The sequence below is a fragment of the Mirounga leonina genome, unplaced genomic scaffold (genome assembly GCF_011800145.1).
Source record: "Mirounga leonina isolate KUSES-001 unplaced genomic scaffold, KU_Mleo_1.0 Mir_53, whole genome shotgun sequence".
NCBI classification, from domain to species: Eukaryota; Metazoa; Chordata; class Mammalia; order Carnivora; family Phocidae; genus Mirounga; species Mirounga leonina.
In genome coordinates, this window is record NW_023270807.1 from 42,721,043 (window position 1) to 42,739,834 (window position 18,792).

At 37.8% G+C, this 18,792-nt stretch overlaps 1 protein-coding gene across 2 annotated transcripts in view; it reads left to right on the forward strand.

The window, feature by feature from the left end:
• The window catches only part of LOC118001146 (cytochrome b5 reductase 4), an 85,583-nt gene that overhangs the window by 16,919 nt on the left and 49,872 nt on the right, over positions 1 to 18,792 (forward strand). For both annotated transcript variants that reach the window (XM_034991130.1, XM_034991131.1), the window contains 2 exons: positions 8,410 to 8,510; positions 12,445 to 12,526. In XM_034991130.1, coding sequence (XP_034847021.1) covers positions 8,410 to 8,510; positions 12,445 to 12,526 — 183 coding nt within the window. The remainder of the gene's footprint in view (positions 1 to 8,409; positions 8,511 to 12,444; positions 12,527 to 18,792) is intronic.

Here is an 18,792-nt window from a genome sequence, read left to right on the forward strand (position 1 = left end):
GGTATAGGATTAACTCAAGTAAACTGATTAAAGTTAGGTATATATACTAGATATCCCTAGAACAATGACTTTAAAAATAATGCGAGGAGGTATAGCTAAAAAGTCAATAGATAAAATGAAATTCTAAAAATATTTTGTTAACCCAAAAGAAGGCAGGGAGAGAGGAATAGAGAGACACAGATAGAAAACTTGGAAGAAGAAAAAGAAAATTTGAGGGTAAGGATGAAGACTAGATAAAATGGTAGCTCTAAATTCAGTCACATCAATAATTAAGTGTAAATGGACCAGTCATTTGAATTGAAAGATACAGATTGTGTGATTGTGCATCAGGACCTAACTACATGATGGTTATAAGGAAGAGATACACTGTATTTATTTGGTTTTGTTTGTTTATTTTGCAGTGTTTTATATAATTATTTGTCTTTGGTTTTACATTTCCAGTCAAAACATTGGTTTCCAAAGTTACTTAGGTCAATTCCTTTTCTTTGTTTCTTTTTTCTAAAATTGAAGTATAATTACATACAGTGGTATATTAGTTTCAGATGTATAATATAATGATTCAGCAATTCTATACATTACTCATTGCTCAACACTGTATGTGTACTCTTAATCCCCTTTATCTAATTCTCCCATCCCCCAATCCACTTCCTCTCTGGCAACCACCAATTTATTCTCTGTATTTAAGAGTCAGGGTTGTTTTGTGGGGTTTTTTTTTTTTGCCTCTTTTTTTTGTTTGTTCATTTGTTTTGTTTCTTAAATTCCACATATGAGTGAAATCATATGGTATTTGTCTGATTTATTTCACTTAGCATAATACCCTCTAGGTTCATCCATGTTTTTGCAAATGGCAAGATCTCATTCTTTTTTTTGTGGCTGACTAATATGCCAATATGTATATATACCACATCTTTATCCATTCATTAGTCGATTGACACTTGGGTTGCTTCCATATCTTGGCTATTGTAAATAATGCTGTAATAAAGGTAGGGGTGCACATATCTTTTCAAATTAGTGTTTTTGTTTTCTTTGGGTAGATACCCAGTAGTGGAATTACTGGATTATATGGTATTTCTACTTTTAATTTTTTTTGAGGAACCTTCCTACTGTTTTCCAGAGTGGCTACACCAATTTGTATTCCCACCAACAGTGCATGAGGGTTCCTTTTTTTCCACATCCTTGCCAACACTTGTTATTTCTTGTGTTTTTGATTTTAGCCATTCTGACAGGTGTGAGATGATTTCTTATTGTAGTTTTGATTTGATATTTGCATTTTTCTGATGACGAGTGATGTTGAGCATGTTTTCATGTGTCTGTTGGCCATTTGTATGTCTTTGTAGAAATGTCTATTTAGGTGCTCTGTAGAAGGGATACACTTTAAATATAAATACACAGAGAGGATGAAAGTATATGTGTAAGAAAATGTATACTATCTAGACAGTAAGTATAACAAGGTTGGCCTGTATTAATATTAGATAAAGTATATTACCAAAGACAAAGAATCTTACTAGAGATAAAGACATTTCGTAATGTTAAAAGAGTCAGTTCATTATGAAGACTGTTTATGCTTTATAACAAAGCTTCAAAATACATGAAGCAAACATTGATAGTATTGAAAGGTAGAATTAAAATCCACAGTTATTATTGCATGTTTTAATACCCTGTCTCAGCAGTTGATAGAAGTAGATAAATATCAGTAGACTTAAAATTAATGTGCTATTTCTTTACTGAACACAAGATGGCAAAGTGGTCACAGTCCTTGCAAAAATGGACCTGTACATTTGAATACAGTGAAATATGCTATGATTTTATTGTGTGTACACACCTTTTTTCCTTCATTGATTTTAGAGCCAACAAAATGAACAGTAGTGAATAGTGAAATAAATAGGAATACTACAATGTAGTTGCATAATACTTGACGTGTACATGATAGGTATTAAATAAATTTTTGTTGAGTGAATATAATGTGGGGCTTTAGAGTTAAATTTCTGTTTGAATTTTAAACAAAAATTAATTTTGAATCTGATTATAAAAATTGTATAAAACTACAAAAATTTGAGTACAAAAAATACTTACAGCAATAGTTGTCAAACTTTTTTGGCTTTAAGATCTCTTTACTCTTGTAAAAATTATTGTTGACCCCCAAGGAGCTTTTGTTTATGATGGTTTTATCTATTGATGTTTTTGCCTTTCAGAAATAAAAATTATGAAATTTGAAGAGGCAGCTCTTTCTGCCCACAGGTCCTGTCACTGTGCTTTAATAAAACCAAGATTTTATTTATTTATTTATTTGAGAGTGAGAGAGAGAGCGCACGAGCATGTGAGTAGGAGGAGGGAGAAGATCCCAAGCCAACTCCATGCTGAGTGTGGAGCCCGACTTGGGGCTCGATCTCATGACCCTACAATCATGACCTGAGCTGAAATCAAGAGTATGATGTTCGGGGCCCCTGGGTGGCTCAGTCGTTAAGAGTCTGCCTTCGGCTCAGGTCATGATCCCAGGGTCCTGGGATCGAGCCCCACATCGGGCTCCCTGCTCTGCGGGAAGCCTGCTTCTCCCTCTCCCACTCCCCCTGCTTGTGTTCCCTCTCTTGCTGTGTCTCTCTGTCAAATAAAAATAAATAAAAAATCTTAAAAAAAAAAAAAAAAAAAGAGTCTGATGTTCAACTGACTAAGCCACCCAGGTGCCCCAATAAAACCACCTTAAAAAAAAAAAAAAAGACATTAAAGAATATTTTTAAATTAACTTTAAAATAAAAACAACTCACCATATGTTATCACAAATAATAGATATTTTTTATGAAAAATAACTGTATTTTCCAAAACAAAAAAATAGAGAAGTGGCATTGTTTTACATTTTGGCAAATATCTTTAAAGTGTGACTTCATAGGTGACAGTTGAATGCTTTTGTCACCTTCTGCACTTCATACACTTGTGGAAGAAAGATTTTTAAAAAGGCAGATGACATCTTGTTAGTATTACTACAAAAATGTTTTGGCCTTGGACCACCCACCAAAAGACTTTTAAGCTCCCTCAGGAAGCTCTGGATCATGCTTTGAGAATCTCTGACATAAAATAGAACAAAGAAAATGACAAATTATCAATGCGTGTGTGGCCTCAAACCATGGGGATGCAGTTCACTCCTTATCAGTGGGCTGTTACAGTTCACATGTAGTTACTTAACCTGAAAAATTGTGGGGGCCTCATCTGGGAGATGGATTAATAGGTATAAATGTCACTTGAGGCTTACATTGTGGTGTCAGATACAGAGCTGGGGTTGAGAATGACTTGGAGCTTACTGCAATCCAGTTGTGAGTTCAGTTATCTGAGATAAGTGATTCAGGTTCTGTGGTTGGGAAAAGGCTTTTTCTGTCTGTGGGAAGTTGGAGTGGTGACTGAAAAAGAGTGCTCTGAAATTGGAAGCTTCCCACATTGCTGCTGGGAATAGAAAACATTCTGGCAGTTCCTCAAAAGGTTAAACATAAATTGGGGCGCCTGGGTGGCTCAGTCGGTTGAGCGACTGCCTTCGGCTCAGGTCATGATCCCAGGGTCCTGGGATCGAGTCCCACATCGGGCTCCCTGCTCTGCGGGGAGCCTGCTTCTCCCTCTCCCACTCCCCCTGCTTGTGTTCCCTCTATCGCTGTGTCTCTCTCTGTCAAATAAATAAATAAAATCTTTAAAAAAATAAATAAATAAATAAATAAATTGTATATGACCCAGCAGATTTACTTCTATGTATAGACTCAAAATAAATAAAAGTATATGTCCACACAAAAATGTGTGCATGAATGTTCACAGCAGCATTATTCCTTTTTTTAAATTAAATTAAATTAAATTTTTTTATGTATTTATTTGAGAGAGAGCAAGCACATGAGAGGGGGGAGGGTCAGAGGGAGAAGCAGACTCCCCGCCGAGCAGGGAGCCCGATGTGGGACTCGATCCCGGGACTCCAGGATCATGACCTGAGCCGAAGGCAGTCGCCCAACCAACTGAGCCACCCAGGCGCCCAGCAGCATTATTCCTAATAACCCCAAAGTGGAAACAACTTAAATGTCAATAAACTGACGAACAGATAAACGTGTGCTCTATCCATACATGGAATATTATTCAGCCATAAAAAGGAATGATGTATTGACACATGCTACAACATGGATGAACCTTGAAAATATTATTCTCAGTGAAAGAAGGCAAATAAAAGACCCTATATCGTATGCTTCCATTTATATGAAATGCCCCAAATTTGCTAGTCTCAAGAGACAGAACATACATTCGTGGTAACTTAGGGCTGGGGAGGATGGTAGGAATGTTGCCTGAAGAAGGTTTTTGCATATTGTTCAATCATACCATCTGTCGTGTGGTCAGTGACCCCTATACAGGGACTCGGGTTCCTCACAATATCAACATCAAAAACTCAAAGGGGCTTTTTCCTTTTTAAAGAAGTAAGGCGTCTCCTTTTGTTTGTTTTTTTTTTTTTTTTTTAAGATTTTTTTTTTATTTATTTGAGAGAGAGACTGAGAGAGAGAGACCATGAGAGGAGGGAGGGTCAGAGGGAGAAGCAGACTCCCCGCTGAGCAGGGAGCCCGATGCGGGACTCTATCCCGGGACTCCGGGATCATGACCTGAGCCGAAGGCAGATGCTTAACCGACTGAGCCACCCAGGCGCCCTGTTTGTTTCTTTTTAACACTTTTTAAGATCAGATAATGCAGCCAGTGTTAGTAGTGTCTCTTTTTAGCCTTGGCTTCTAGGGAATTCAGGATGACATTTAATGCTCAGCCATAGTAACATTGTTAGTTGGGTTAGGTGACTGGGATATTTTCTTTTGCACGTTTTGTTGTGGGTTTTTAAAATTTTTACACACAAATATTTTGTTGTAAGATGCCTTAGTCTTTAGCAGTAGCAGTTAGGGTTTAAATTACAACAAATATAAAAAGCATATGTGAAAAACGAGGGGCAGCATTTACGAAGATGGAGAAGAGTTCTTTGTGTGTAAAATGGCAACATTAGTTTTTAGGTATAAAAATGATATTGATCCTTGAATTAAGTCTTTAAATAAGCAGTGAGCTCCTAGACACTGGTACTCTTCAAGCAGATGCTGGATGATGGTCTGTCTGTAGATCTTAGAGAGGTAAGTCCTGTACTGGATCAGAAATCAGACTAAAAATTGCCTTTAGAGTTCTCCCAGTCTTAAGACGCTATCATTCAGTGCTTGAATTGGCAGCATAAGTTTCTGATGATACAAAGCACTAAGTGGTAATTTTAAATTGAGTAATTTTTATTCTAAGAACTTATTTGAGAGCTCAGAGTTCCAGACATATAACATAAGAGATAATCTAGTTTGGAAATACTAGAACAGGTGCTACCAGTACATTACATAAAGAACTCAGTGTAGCTGTTGTTCTGAATGTGTGCTTTCAGTTGCACTGCAGCTCAGCTAGGATGAATTAGCTAAAATATGTACCCCTGAATATTGCTAGGGCATTTAAAAAGTGTTGTCTTTAAACATTAGAGTAGATGTTCCTAATAAAACTGTTGTATTTTAATTTTAATAAGTTGTTCTTATTTATTTATTTATTTTTTCAGTTACACTGAGATATAATTGACATATAACACTTTATAAGTTTAGGGTGTATAACGTTATGATTGGTATGTCTGTATATTGTAAAATTAACTTGCTCTTCTTAACAGTACTCAGTCAATCCTTGTATCTACTCCTGGTCAGAATTAAAAAAAATAAAATATCAGGATGGGTAGGTAAGATGGGTGGATGGATGGATGGATAGATAGAGTGATTGACTGATCAGTAGATATTCTCCTTAACTGCCCCCTCTGCAACTGAAGATGACCCATGTAAATGATCTAAAGCACCAGTTGGGCTGTGACCAGAGGATCTTGGTCATAGCAGTTTTGTGCCATTCAAGGTTGGTATTTTATGAATCTCTTCCTGCCCATTTTTGTTCTTAATGTCATTATTAGGATTTAGGTTTTACAGAATTCATTAATAGCCTAACATTAAGTTGAGATTATATCTGTGGGTCCCTAAATATCATGTATTTATATTTAATGGGCAATTGGTTGTACAAATCTGTGATACTTGAGCAGCTAGAGCTATAGGAAGAAGTTAATTGTGTCATTGCAAAATTTAGAAAGATGCGAGCAAAATTAGTTTCAAAAACCAGGTGGTAAGAATCCATGGGAGGCTCTAGGCTAGAGATTACTGTCTAAAAACCATGTATAGTACAAGTAGAAGACAATGCAGCATGAAAGAAAAGCATAAAGTTAGGTTCTTCGCATTTGTTTTCTTCTGCCACATTCAGGCTTTAGTTTTAGGAAATGCTTTTGAAAAGGGAAAAGGAAGGAGATAAGATAGAGGAAGAAAAAGAGAGAAGAGCCTTTGCACCAGAGGAAAAACATCAGTTGCTTTTTGGGAGCTGGGTTTATGTCTCATAATTAACAAGTTACTAAAACTGCCAAGTGTGGTTGGATCTAACATTTCTTGGACTGAGACACTTACAGTCTCAATTCCTTACAGTGGGGGATTTTATAGGCATTCCTAGTTTTGTCCATTTGAAGAGCATGGAAGCTGTTCAGGTCTGGAGTGAGAATATGAGAGGATAAGGGTCAATCTAAAGGGTTGAGAGGTCGAAGAGAACACATGTGGGATGTTCTAGGCTTTATATCCTGATTATGGATAACTGGCAAAGCTCCCTGTTTATCTTTCTGCCAGTTGCTGAAATATGAAATTCTATCACAGAAGGTTCGTGATTGTGTGTGGTAAGTTTCATGTTCTTGAGAAACTCCAGTTGAGGTTTGGTGGCCAAGCAGGTTTGGAATTCCAAGTAAGGCATTCTATCTTAAAAACAAAAGCAAACCCCAAAAAACAACCTATTGGGAATAATTCTGACCCTAATCATTACCTCTGGCATTTGTGGTCTGTGGATTTTAAGCATTAAACAATAGGAAAAATTCCTTCCAAATTTGGTAGAGAAGGTGGATAGGGAAGAGAAAGGAGAGAACTCCACCAGTCGTTTTGGTTGTTTTTTTTTTTCCTCAGACTTACTTGGAGGACTGCTAAAAGAGATTTTGTGAATTTACTTCTTTTTGTTGCCTAAATTGCTTTTAAGCCATCTTCTAAAGAAATCTACCTGGTTGGTTAGTCTCTAAAATTACACTTGTGGCAAAACTATACAATACCTTTTTGGGCCTGAAATCCAATCTCTTCTTTCCTCCCAAGATTATCATATAGGATGAAAATTTTAAGTTACCTAAAGTTATTTAAATTCATGGAAGTCATAGCATAAGGAGAGAATAGTCAGGATATAAGAAAACCAGTTGATCTCATTGTACCTTGAGGCGTCTTCAGGGCTGGATTTGTCTATTGTCTTGTTTTCAAGTAAAGGATTAAAAAGCAATTCATTTCCTTGGGAAGGCTATTCATTGAGCAAATTTTCCTCCATTTCTTGTTCCCTATTCTTTTTTTTTTTTTTAAGATAAAGATAATATTTAAATGTATGAACAGATGAGATAAATGTTTGGAGAAGATAAAAGGATTATTAAGATCTCAGCAAGAATCTTTGTTCCTTGGACAACTGCAGAGAAGGATTGTGCTTGCTTTCTCAGGGCATGCCTCAGTGGCTCAGTCACCCTTGCTTGCCCAGCGGTTGCTGAGATGATCAGACACATGGGTGACGGTTTGATTCTTTTTCATCAGATTTTCCTACCAGGGCAGTAGAGGGTGATGGAGTAGAGAGAGAGAACTTTTAAAAATCATGAACAGTGTTTCATTATTTGTGTTAGGAGGCAGTTCGCTCTAGGTTTTTCGGATATCTGCCTATCTTACAAACAGAAACACTCACTGTCTTTGTTCTGGACAGTCTTTTCAGGGATGCTGGCATAGTAAACCACCTTGGGTAGTAGAACTCGAGACTCCCTCTGGAGTAAAGGACAGGCTTGCCTACTGTTTGGTATAATAAAGATGATGTCTCCCTCCAGAACAAAGGGCACCCACCCACTTCCTGCCCACTCTAAAAACTTCGGCTTGCCTAAACTCGGAGTTCTCCTCTTGTCATACAGCACAGTAGTGCACAGGTAGTATGTGGCCCTCTTCACATAGGTCTGTAGGAATCGGGGTTCAGGGAACTCACGCAAATGCTGATATTGTAGCTACTGCTAGTGATATGAGTACTAAATTATCCTTTGCGTCTGACGTTTTCTGCCCAGGACCCATGAAACTGGCGGGCTAACTTGTTTGCTTGTGAGTCTGATGAAATCTGAGAGCCTTGATGTACTTAATACTTTGAAATAATAATGATTTGTTAAATAGGAGGTATTTGAAAAGATTTATTGGAGCTTACATTTCTAGTTTGTACAACTTTTAAGAAGTTCATTTAGGATATTATTTGCCCTTGCTTTGATAGGGTTTGTTTATAATGTCAGCCCATATATGGAGTATCATCCTGGTGGAGAAGACGAACTAATGAGAGCAGCAGGATCCGATGGCACTGACCTCTTCGATCAGGTAAGGTGGTGAAGGTAATCATGAGTATTACAGTGGAAGAGTTCTCTTAGATTTAGCAGTGTGATAGTTGTAGTCAAAAAAGAAAATAGCTGTACAAATTTCACATGTGTTGGCTTGAATTTTGAAATGTAGGAAGATGCTCATAAGTAACAACTGTTTGTTTAATTTGCCTTTGAATTATTTTACTGTAATTTTAGAGCTGGTTTCAAATCTGTATCTGGGCATCTACTGTCAAGTGCTTGCTGTCTCCTCTGCTGATAGCTGTTTACTCGGTTTTGATTGATTCTGATGATGATGATGATGATGATGATGATTGGGTCATGGGAGGCAGTAACAATTAGAAGAAAGAACAAGACACTTAGCTTCTCTGTGCTTAGTTTTTTCTCGTTTGGGGAATGTTAAATAACCGGCCTGTCTTGCTATACTGAATCTGCATATCATGTAGAAAGTTAGATGATTAGTGAATAGAAAAATCTATTTTTCCTAGAGTGGTAGCAGAGATTTTATATGTATATTTCAAAAGATATTTAAATTAGTCATCTTTCCCCTTACATTTACTAAAAACAAACATTAGCTCTTGTACTACTTAAAAGTTACATAGAGTATGTTAACTACTATCAATAGGCTGAACTGTTATTTTGAAACAACAATCTTGAGAAGAACAGAAATTTGCCTTTGTCTCACATACGCTTTGTTTTGTATTTTAGTGATGATGATCCATGTTGTGGTACGGGGATTTTAATACCATTTGAGATAGTGGAATGAAATTGGGTTATTTTTAGAGTTGACTTCTTTTTTTTTTTTTTAAGATTATTTATTAGAGAGAGCACGAGTGGGCAGAGGGGCAGAGGGAGAGAATCCTCAAGCAGACTCTCTGCTGAGCGCGGAGCCCAACGTGCTCCATCTCATGACCCTGAGATCACGACCTGAGCTGAAACCAAGAGTCAGATGCTCAACCTACTGAGCCATCCAGGTGCCCCGAGTTGACTCCTGAACAAATATAATTTGATTTCTGTTCCTCCTACCTTCTCATCTATTTTAGGATTTATTTTTTGACCAGGTTGCCAGAAATACAGTTTGTTTTATATTTAAATGTACTGAGGTGCATCTGCTTAAATAGCAGAATCCCATTTGCTGTTCATGTTCTTCGTGGGTTGGAAGAAAGTCATGTTTGGCCATTGGTCATAATAGCATTCTCCTGGGGAGGTTCTTATTGCTGATTTAAGGCAAATTCCCATTGTCATTTGGTATTTGTTATTACCTAGCAACGCAAGCTAAATAGAAAAGTTTGGGAATATTTGTGTGAAAAATTGTCTGCCATACTTTTTTCTTATATCTATTCTGTAACCTAGATTTTACTGGAAACTCTTCTTGTGGAAGAGTATATTCAGCCTCAGGAGGTTACAGAAGTGATCTCAGGGTCATGAGGTTATATGGACCTTATTTAAGTAAACCTTATTTAAGTTTTGGAGAAGTCACAAGAACTGCTATGTTGTTAAATTCTTTAGCAGTTTAAACAGTATGTTAGTTACCAGATTGCTGCATTCCCCTTGGCTTTAACAGGACCAGTGATGTTTATTTAAGACTTTTACTTACCACAGAAGTAAACAACTTTATATTCTAGAAACTGTGGGGAAGCTTGTATCTTTAAATATTTGAGAATTTATTCAAGGCTAGTATTTGAGTTGTACAAAGAATATTAAGTAATCTTTTTACTGTCAGATTTCTGTCTCTACTTCGGATCCTGCTTCTGACCTCTTGTTTTTTATTTCCAAATGCTGTTGGGCAATTTGATTACCCATAGGCACTTCAACTTGTTTTGCCTTCAAATAATATCAACTCATCTTCTTCCCTTTTATGCCTCCTCTGTTTCCTGTTTTTGGTAATGGGGACTCGAAGCCACTCGAGTCATCTTTGCCTTCCTCATTGTGCACCAGTATCCAGTCACTAGCGAAATCCCTTGATGCTGTCTTTAAACATTACATCCTTTTCTCTCTTCCCACTGCCTTAGATGAAGTCCTTATCACCTTCTCTGGCCCTGCTGTTTTAATACTGCCCTGATACTTTTGCCTTTAGTACCAATGTAAATAACATGACAGCTGGATGAGTATTGTTTAAGACAGTCATCTTAGCACCTTGTTCTACAACTCTTTAGAGGCACACCATTGACAGTGGGATAAATTGAAAGTCCTTAGCATGGCCTTTGAGGCCTTAAAAGACTGTATTAAGGCAAATATTTTCAACATGCATTTTGCTTTGAGCGAACTGAAGTGCTTTGAGCAAGTGCTTCCATGATTAACAAACCTCATACTTTTGCCTCCTTGAGTATCTTTCTCCTTCATTTATCTATATAATTCTACCCAAAGCTATAGCCCCAGGGATATTGCTTTACATATCATTGGATGTTCCATAAATATTTGGTAAATGGGATTTACCAATTTCTGTTAATAAATGAGTGCCCATTTATAATTACATATTATGTATTTGCTATTTTAGTATATATTTATTTACTTAGGAGCATACACAAAGATTCTCATGTCAGTATTATTTGACCTGATTATTTATTTTACTGATGGTCTAATATTTTATTGAATAATATGTTAGTTTTCCTTTACTGGTCTTTTACATTTGGACATCTAGATTATTTCCAATATTTTGCTAATATAAATAGTGCTATGATGAATATCCTGGTACCTGCATCTTTGTGTATGTGTGAGTATTTTCTCAGGTAAATTCATGAATTACTCAGTGAAAGAGCTGCATATTTTTAGGCTTTTAATGTATATTGAGAAGGTGTCTCCAGAGGGTATTTAAATTTAATTCCTACTGGTGAGTCTGGCAACAAACACTGTCAGTTGTTTTCCTTGAAGTGACAGTCTCAGTCTATTCATTTTCATGAAAATGTCTGTCAGATACCCAAGTCTGAATAACCAGTTTGTTTATCAGTCTTTTTTTTCTTTTACATATAAAGAGCCTTCTGAGACAAAAGCTCACTTCAGTTTGCAAATCAAGTAATTACCCTGGTGGTTGCCTACGTGGCTCAGGTGGTTAAGCATCTGCCTTCAGCTCAGGTCATGATCCCAGGGTCCTGGGATTGAGTCCCATGTTGGGCTCCCTGCTGAGCGGGAGCCAGCTTTTCCCTCTGCCTGCCGCGCTCCGTCCCGCCCCGCTTGTGCTCTCTCTCACTCTCAAATAAAATCTTAAAAAAAAAAAAATAATTACCTTGGTGTTTTTCCTCAAGGTGACCATCTTACTTTGCAGCAGAAATGTTTTTGAAAACATTTACACAGAATGTAAACAAGACCTACACTCAAGCATTGAGGTTTAAGAAAATTGTTTTCTTCTACTTCATGAAAGATATTCTTTTTTTTTTTTTTTTTAAAGTAGGCTCCACGTGAAGCGTGGAGCCCAATGCAGGGCTTGAACTCTTGACCCTGAGATCAAGAGTCAGATGCTCAACTGACTGAGCCATCCAGGTGCCTCTTCATGAAGGATATTCTTAAATGAAACCAATCCCCCCTGACCTCCATGGGTATGTGATGGTGAAGAATATTAAGATTGAGACTGCTGCCTTGATTCGTGCCAACATGCAAGCAGTTTCACCCACCATTGCTTTTTCCACATCAGTGCAAGTGTTAACATTGGTGAAAAAGGCAAATAACATCTCAGTATTATTATGAGACTAATTGAGACCTCATGGATATCTGAAAGGCTGTCAAGAACCTCCAGAGGTCTGTAAACAACACTTAGAGAACATTGTTCTAAAGAATCCCTATATATGCTGCCTTCCTGTCACTCCCTTATTGGCTAATTGAATCTGCTTCTTAGTTTTTTCAGAGCACTATAAGAATGGTTAGTTTTGCTGAGACTAAAATTAGAGCATCTCATGGAGTTAGAGTCATGTTGCTTTTCTTTCATTTATATCCTGTACTAGGTTCATCGTTGGGTCAATTACGAATCCATGCTGAAAGAATGCCTGGTTGGCAGAATGGCCATTAAGCCCGCTGTTCCTAAAGGTAAGCGGTGCCAGTGCTAACCTGCAGTGACCTGTGACACGCATGTACTTTTTTTTTCCTTAGATTTCAACAGAGAGATTTAAATAAATCACTGTATTGTTCTTATTTTTCACTGGCCTCTTGGTCTGGCCCTGTAAAGATTTTACTTTAGTTCTTTAGAATGAAGCAATGACATTACCTTAAAATTTTGACATGTTTTGAGGGAACACCCATAGTGTGAGGAATGAGCATTATGGAAGTGAACCAACTTTATTTACTCCTTATATAGTTTTCATTAGTCTTTTATTCTCTCATTGTATAGATCAGCCAGAACATTTGGTTAGAGTTGACTTTTAGACTAGTTTTTTAGAATTTCTCTTTGAATATGCAATATATTCACATGACTCAAAAATCAGAAGATATAACAACTTGTACAGTGAAATTTTTCCTTCCAGCTTTGTCTCCCATTTGCCTTGAACCTTCTCCCTCCTTCAGTATGGAAAACCCATGTTCTGATATTAAGGTACTTTTAAAATACACTGATTTCTTCCACTTACCTTGTGACTTGACTCTATAATCTGTATGGTGTTGGAGGTCACCTCTTTACCTCCTAAGCTTATTTCAGAAGAGCACCCTCTGAAAATTTTAGATGTGCAATTCTTTACTATGGAAGGAATGGTAGTCATTTCTTTTGAATAACTCCTGACTTTGATACTCAAATTAGGAATAAATTGGCTTGTTTGACCTGAGTCAAACAAATTAGGTCAGTGAGTTTTGTAATTCAAGGCTTTGTTGCCAGAGGCCTCCATCAGCAGCAGGGAAATAGAACAGGCATACCTAGACTTGAACCCTAGCTCCATGGCCTATTGGCCATGCCTTCTTTGGGCCAGTTTCTACCTTTGAGCCTCAGTTTTAATCTGTACAATGATACATAGGGTTAAGAACTAACATGAATAAAGTTCCTTTCACTGTGACTGTAATAGATCCTCAAAAAGGATTATTTTTTTTCTTCCCATTGTTAACAGAACAAAAAAGCAATATGTGTATATACCAAAAGCATACTAGTCTGACCTTTAGTGTGTAGAAATTCTTGTAAACCATTTACTTTGTAAACCAGTTCCTTTCTCCTTTTAATTGACTGCTAAGTTCACTGATTCACTGCCAACAGGAGACATGATGTTAACTGAAGTTTCTAAATGACTACTTTTACCTCATCCTGACTGTTTTTTCTCTCATTTACATAATCTGGTACTAGCGGTCGTGTGTTCTTCTGTTACCACTCAGGGTAATCAGAAAGTATGGCAGGCTCCTTAGGCTTTTAGTCCACAGGAGACATGAAGTTAGTAAAAGGACTCTTCTGGTTTCCTTCCTCCTTTCTGGAAATGGAAGACAGATCATCCTCAAAATTCTTCACCAATAGAACAGATACCATTTAAAATAAGCAGATTAGTTCAAAAAGAAATCTCCAGATATTTCCCCATACAAAAAGGGTAAGTAGAAACAGCAATCCAGGGTGATAAGCTACCTCTGTTTCCCTCCAGCAGTTATCTAGATATTAGGAACTAAAGAGCCACACTGGAATTTTAATGGTCACACGGGATGAAAGACCAGATCGTGGGTCTGTAAAGGCAGGGAGTTGGAACTGAGACCGCTGCCTATGGCTTGGACTCTTGGAGGTCTATATGATCAGTGAATGGGAAAGCTAAAAAAAAAAAAGAAAGTCCAACAACAAGGAAGATATTAGGTTATCTTGTCTTCTCTGACCTTGTTTATGAGGTGATGGGGGAGAGGAAAGAGAGGCTTCCTCTGAGAATTTGTAACCACAGCCCTGCCTACATGAGAACTGGGAATTCAAATATATTCCACCTTTGTGGTCTCAGAAACCTCAAACCAAAAAATAAAATGGCCTCTCATTAGTGGTTTCCCAGGCTGTTTGGCAGAGGTAGATACAGATTTTTAATGGTGAAACACACTTTCAACCTAAAACCCTCAAGATTTCCATAGGTACACATCAGATAATTATTAGTACACACTAAAAAATTAGACAACATGAGGAAGCAGGTCAGCAGAAAAGAGCAAATTTTCACTCCCAGGACTTCATTATTCATATACAGAATAAAAATAATTATATTTGCAATATATTTCAAAGAATTATCTTTAAAAGAAATGTATTAGTAACAAGTAAAAAGCAAGATTAAAAATAATCATATTGAATTTAAAGAAATAAAAACAAATAGAACTTCTAGAAATGAAAAATAGAGCTGCTGAAAACTATGTAGCACAAATAGCCAAAGAGCTCAGTGAACTGCAAGATTGAGCAGCAGAAATTATACAGAATGTGGCATAGAGAAACAAAAGGGTAGACAAATAGTCACGAGATGTGGGGGATCTGACACTTGTAATCAGATTTCCAGAAATAAGTGGTAGTGAGAAGGAGGAAGAGGCAACATGTGAAAGGATAGTGGCTAAGAATTTTCCAGATGTCATTGATGTCATAAATCCTCAAATTCAGCCAGTTCAGCAATTCCAAACAAGATAAATAAAAAGAAATCGATGCATAGACTCTTTGTAGTAAAACTGCAGAACACTAAAGACGATGAGGAGATACCGAAACAGCCGCGAGAGACAGATGTGCCAACAAAGCAGTGCCTGCTGAATTGACGGCTAACTCGTTTAATTTATTAGCTGTTACTGCTTATTTACCAGAACAACAGCAGAAGCCAGAAAACAATAGAACAGTATCCTAAAAATGCTGAGAGAAAATAATTGGCAACTTAAAATCATCCAGTAACAATGAGGATAAAATACAGGTAGTTAAGACAAGGAAGAAAAATAAAACAACAACCGTGAAACCAAAATCAGGAGGGTTTGAGCGGTCTAGGAAATAGGCTTTCTAATTAAATCCTAATCAGAAAGAAGTGAAAACTGTAATGAGTGTTCTCTCTCCTCCTCCTCCTCCTGGCTCGGGAGTGCAAACACATTTCTTACTGAGAAAGAGATATGGAGTCAGGTATTATGTATTCGTAAATCAAAAGTTTCCTTTTAACACTGTCCCCAGCCCTGATGCTGATTCCTGAGGCCGCAGAGGACCTACAGAAAGAGGACAGGTTTCATAGACACTAACATGGGCTCAAGTCCCATCTCTGCCACTCATAAGCTGTTACGTTCTTTGGCATCAGTGAACAGATTTGAGAGTTTTTCCTTGACAGTAAAATGGGGCTTAAGCACGAAACATCCTAACGTCCTTGTGAGGATTCAGGGAAGTGCTGTTTGCGGAGCACCTAGCGCAGGAGAAGCTGCGGGCCCAGAGATGCTGGAGATAGTGGTTGCTGCTATCCTAGCTCCCTTCGCCCCTCCACTCCTCAGGACTGAGGCTGCTTACCTTCTCTAGTCCTTTTTTTGTATCCCTACAGTTACTAGGTATAAGCTAGTATGGACTGGTGTGTTTCACCTGAAAGATGGTTCGGTTTCTGTGAAAACCAAAGTGTTCTCACTCCTGTTGCCATGGCATAAGAGATGAGGGCTGTGAATCTGTGTTTTGCTATAAAGCCCTTTTGGAGCATCCGGGTTTTGCTAGGCGAGGCCAGAAGCAGGTACTGATGAGACAACTTGCAAAGCATTAGGAAGCAGACAAGAATTTCACAAATCAGAAAGATGTTGACTGCAAGTAAGGGGATCAGGTTTGTTTGTTTTTTTTAACAGTAGAGACTTAAGATCTACCAAGATACAGTTTGAACTCCAGGCTAACCAGCAGGAGTAGAGCATATAAAAAGGGACAGAGTAACTAAAGAGAAAGATCTAATGTGTCAGAAATAAGGAATGTTCATGATAATTAAGGTGAAGTACCATTTTAATGTAAGGACCGCTTGTGCCTTTGGGCAGGGTTTGATCATTGAACTCAGCTGGCCTTATTGATAGAAACTACTAGATTGGGATAAACTGTGTAGTTGTCCAAACTGGGGCAGTTCTGAGTATGCAAGGAGGCTCTGTTCATAATTGTGCTGGATGACAGGGGATAGACTGTGACTCTGGCAAACCAGAGCATGTGTTCACACTGCAAGTAGAACTTCTAGATGAGATGGGGACAGAGGATGAAAACAGATGAAGTAGGAATAGAGAGTGAAGCCAGAGATGAGGTGGGAACAGTAGGTGGAGAGAGACTATTGCCGGCATGAGGATTTGTGTGTGGGGGGGGAGATGGGGTGACGGGGCTACACCGAAGAGGAATTTTATGCATGGGCTTCTTTCAGTACAAGATTCCTGGCACCCTCTTTTAGGTAGGTGGCCTGCCAGACCCCAAAGCAAGGGAATCCAGAATCCAGGCATTTTATGGGCATCCGTACAGTTGGGCAGTTCTGGAAGGATAGTTTTCAGTTTATCTGGTGGTTTCTAGTGTAGCAGTGGCGAAATGCATATGCAGGAGCTAACAGCATCAGAATATAAAACATAATACTAGTGGGGGCGCCTGGGTGACTCAGTTGCTTAAGTGTCTGCCTTTGGCTCAGGTCATGATCCTGGGGTCCTGGGATCAAGTCCTGCATCGGGCTCAGTAGGGAGCCTGCTTCTCCCTCTGCTTCTGCCTCCCCCCTCCCCCCGTCTCTCTCATTAATAAATTAATAAAATCTTTTTTTTTTAAGATTTTATTTATTTATTTGACAGAGAGAGCGAGAGCGTGAGAGAGGGAACACAAGCAGGGGGAGTGGGAGAGGGAGAAGCAGGCCTCCCGTGGAGCAGGGAGCCCGATGCGGGGCTCGATCCCAGGACCCTGGCATCAGGACCTGAGCTGAAGGCAGACGCTTAACGACTGAGCCACCCAGGCATCCCATTAATAAAATCTTTAAAAAAAACCCAAACACAATACTAGTGGATCCTTATCAAGGGAAGAATCTGGTTTTTTTTTCTTTAATAATCCTTTGTTTAAAAAGCATTATGGTTTGTATTGTGCTTTAGAAAGATATCAATAATGAATAAAAGGAGAAACTTTGCTTGAAAAGGCAAAGCTTCAGTTCTTGATTACTTATTTATGTGGAACACTTCATTCTCTGGCAAAGATAAAAAATGCTCTTGCTTTTTGCCCTTATTTTAATCCTTTGCTGCCATTATTGTAGACACACACCACCTGTGGCTCTTGAATGCTAGAATGTGCCTCCTCCAAATATATATGTGTTAAAAGTGTAAAATACTGCATTTCAAGACTTAGTTGAAAAAAAAGAATGTAAAATGTCTCATAAATTTTACATTGATTACATGTTGAAATGATAATGTTCTGGATATATTGTGTTAAGTAGAAATATATTATTAGAATTAATTTAACCTGTTCCTTTTTATTTTGTTAATGTGGTTATTAGAGAATTTAAAATTATGCTTGTGGCTTGCATTAGATTTCTTTTGGGCAGCACTGTTCTAGACCATAACTATACTTTAAAAAATTTTAATGGAAGTCATATTTTAAAAATAGTCATATTGCCAATGGCATAGGGCAGTGTCAGAAATGTTTCTTCTTAATTTCTCATTACTTTATCATGGTTTCTAATACTTTTATGTTTTTCATTTTCACACCCACTCACTCAAGCAGTTACTGACTATAAAGCACTTGGAACCATAGATTATTAGACTACTTAGAGATGAAAGAGGATTTAGAAGCTGTTCTAACACCTTCACTTTAAAAATGAAGCTACTATATGTTAACTAATTGGAATTTTTCCCCCTCCCATCCCCCCCCTTTTTTTAGCTACCCGGAATTTCAATAGAAAGTTGAAACAAAAAAAATTTTTTTTAATTTTAAATAAAAATAAAAGTGAAGATACTGAGGTTTATATGTATATGTACCTTACTTAAAAGCTATAGTTATTCAACTGGAGAATCCTGCCATTTAAAGAACTCATGGATGCTTCTTTTTTGTAAGGCAGAGAATCACCTCATAAAAGTTACCCACTTTTGCGCATATATATATATATATATATTTATATTTACATATGCCAATACTTATATATGCCAAAATCAACAGGGGTGGATTTTGCTCCTCAAGAGAGCAATGTCTGGAGACATTTTCGTTGTTGCAACTAAACTAGATGCTACTTGCATTCTAGTGGGTAGAGGAGAGGACAGTGATGCTCTGAATATCCTACAGTGCACAGGATAGACCCCCACAACAGAGAATTATCCACCCCAAAATTATCCAGCAAAGTGCACAGGATAGACCCCCACAACGGAGAATTATCCAGCCCAAAATTATCTAACCCAAAATCCAGAGAAGAGAAAATAAGAAGAGAAGATGAGGTTTGTAG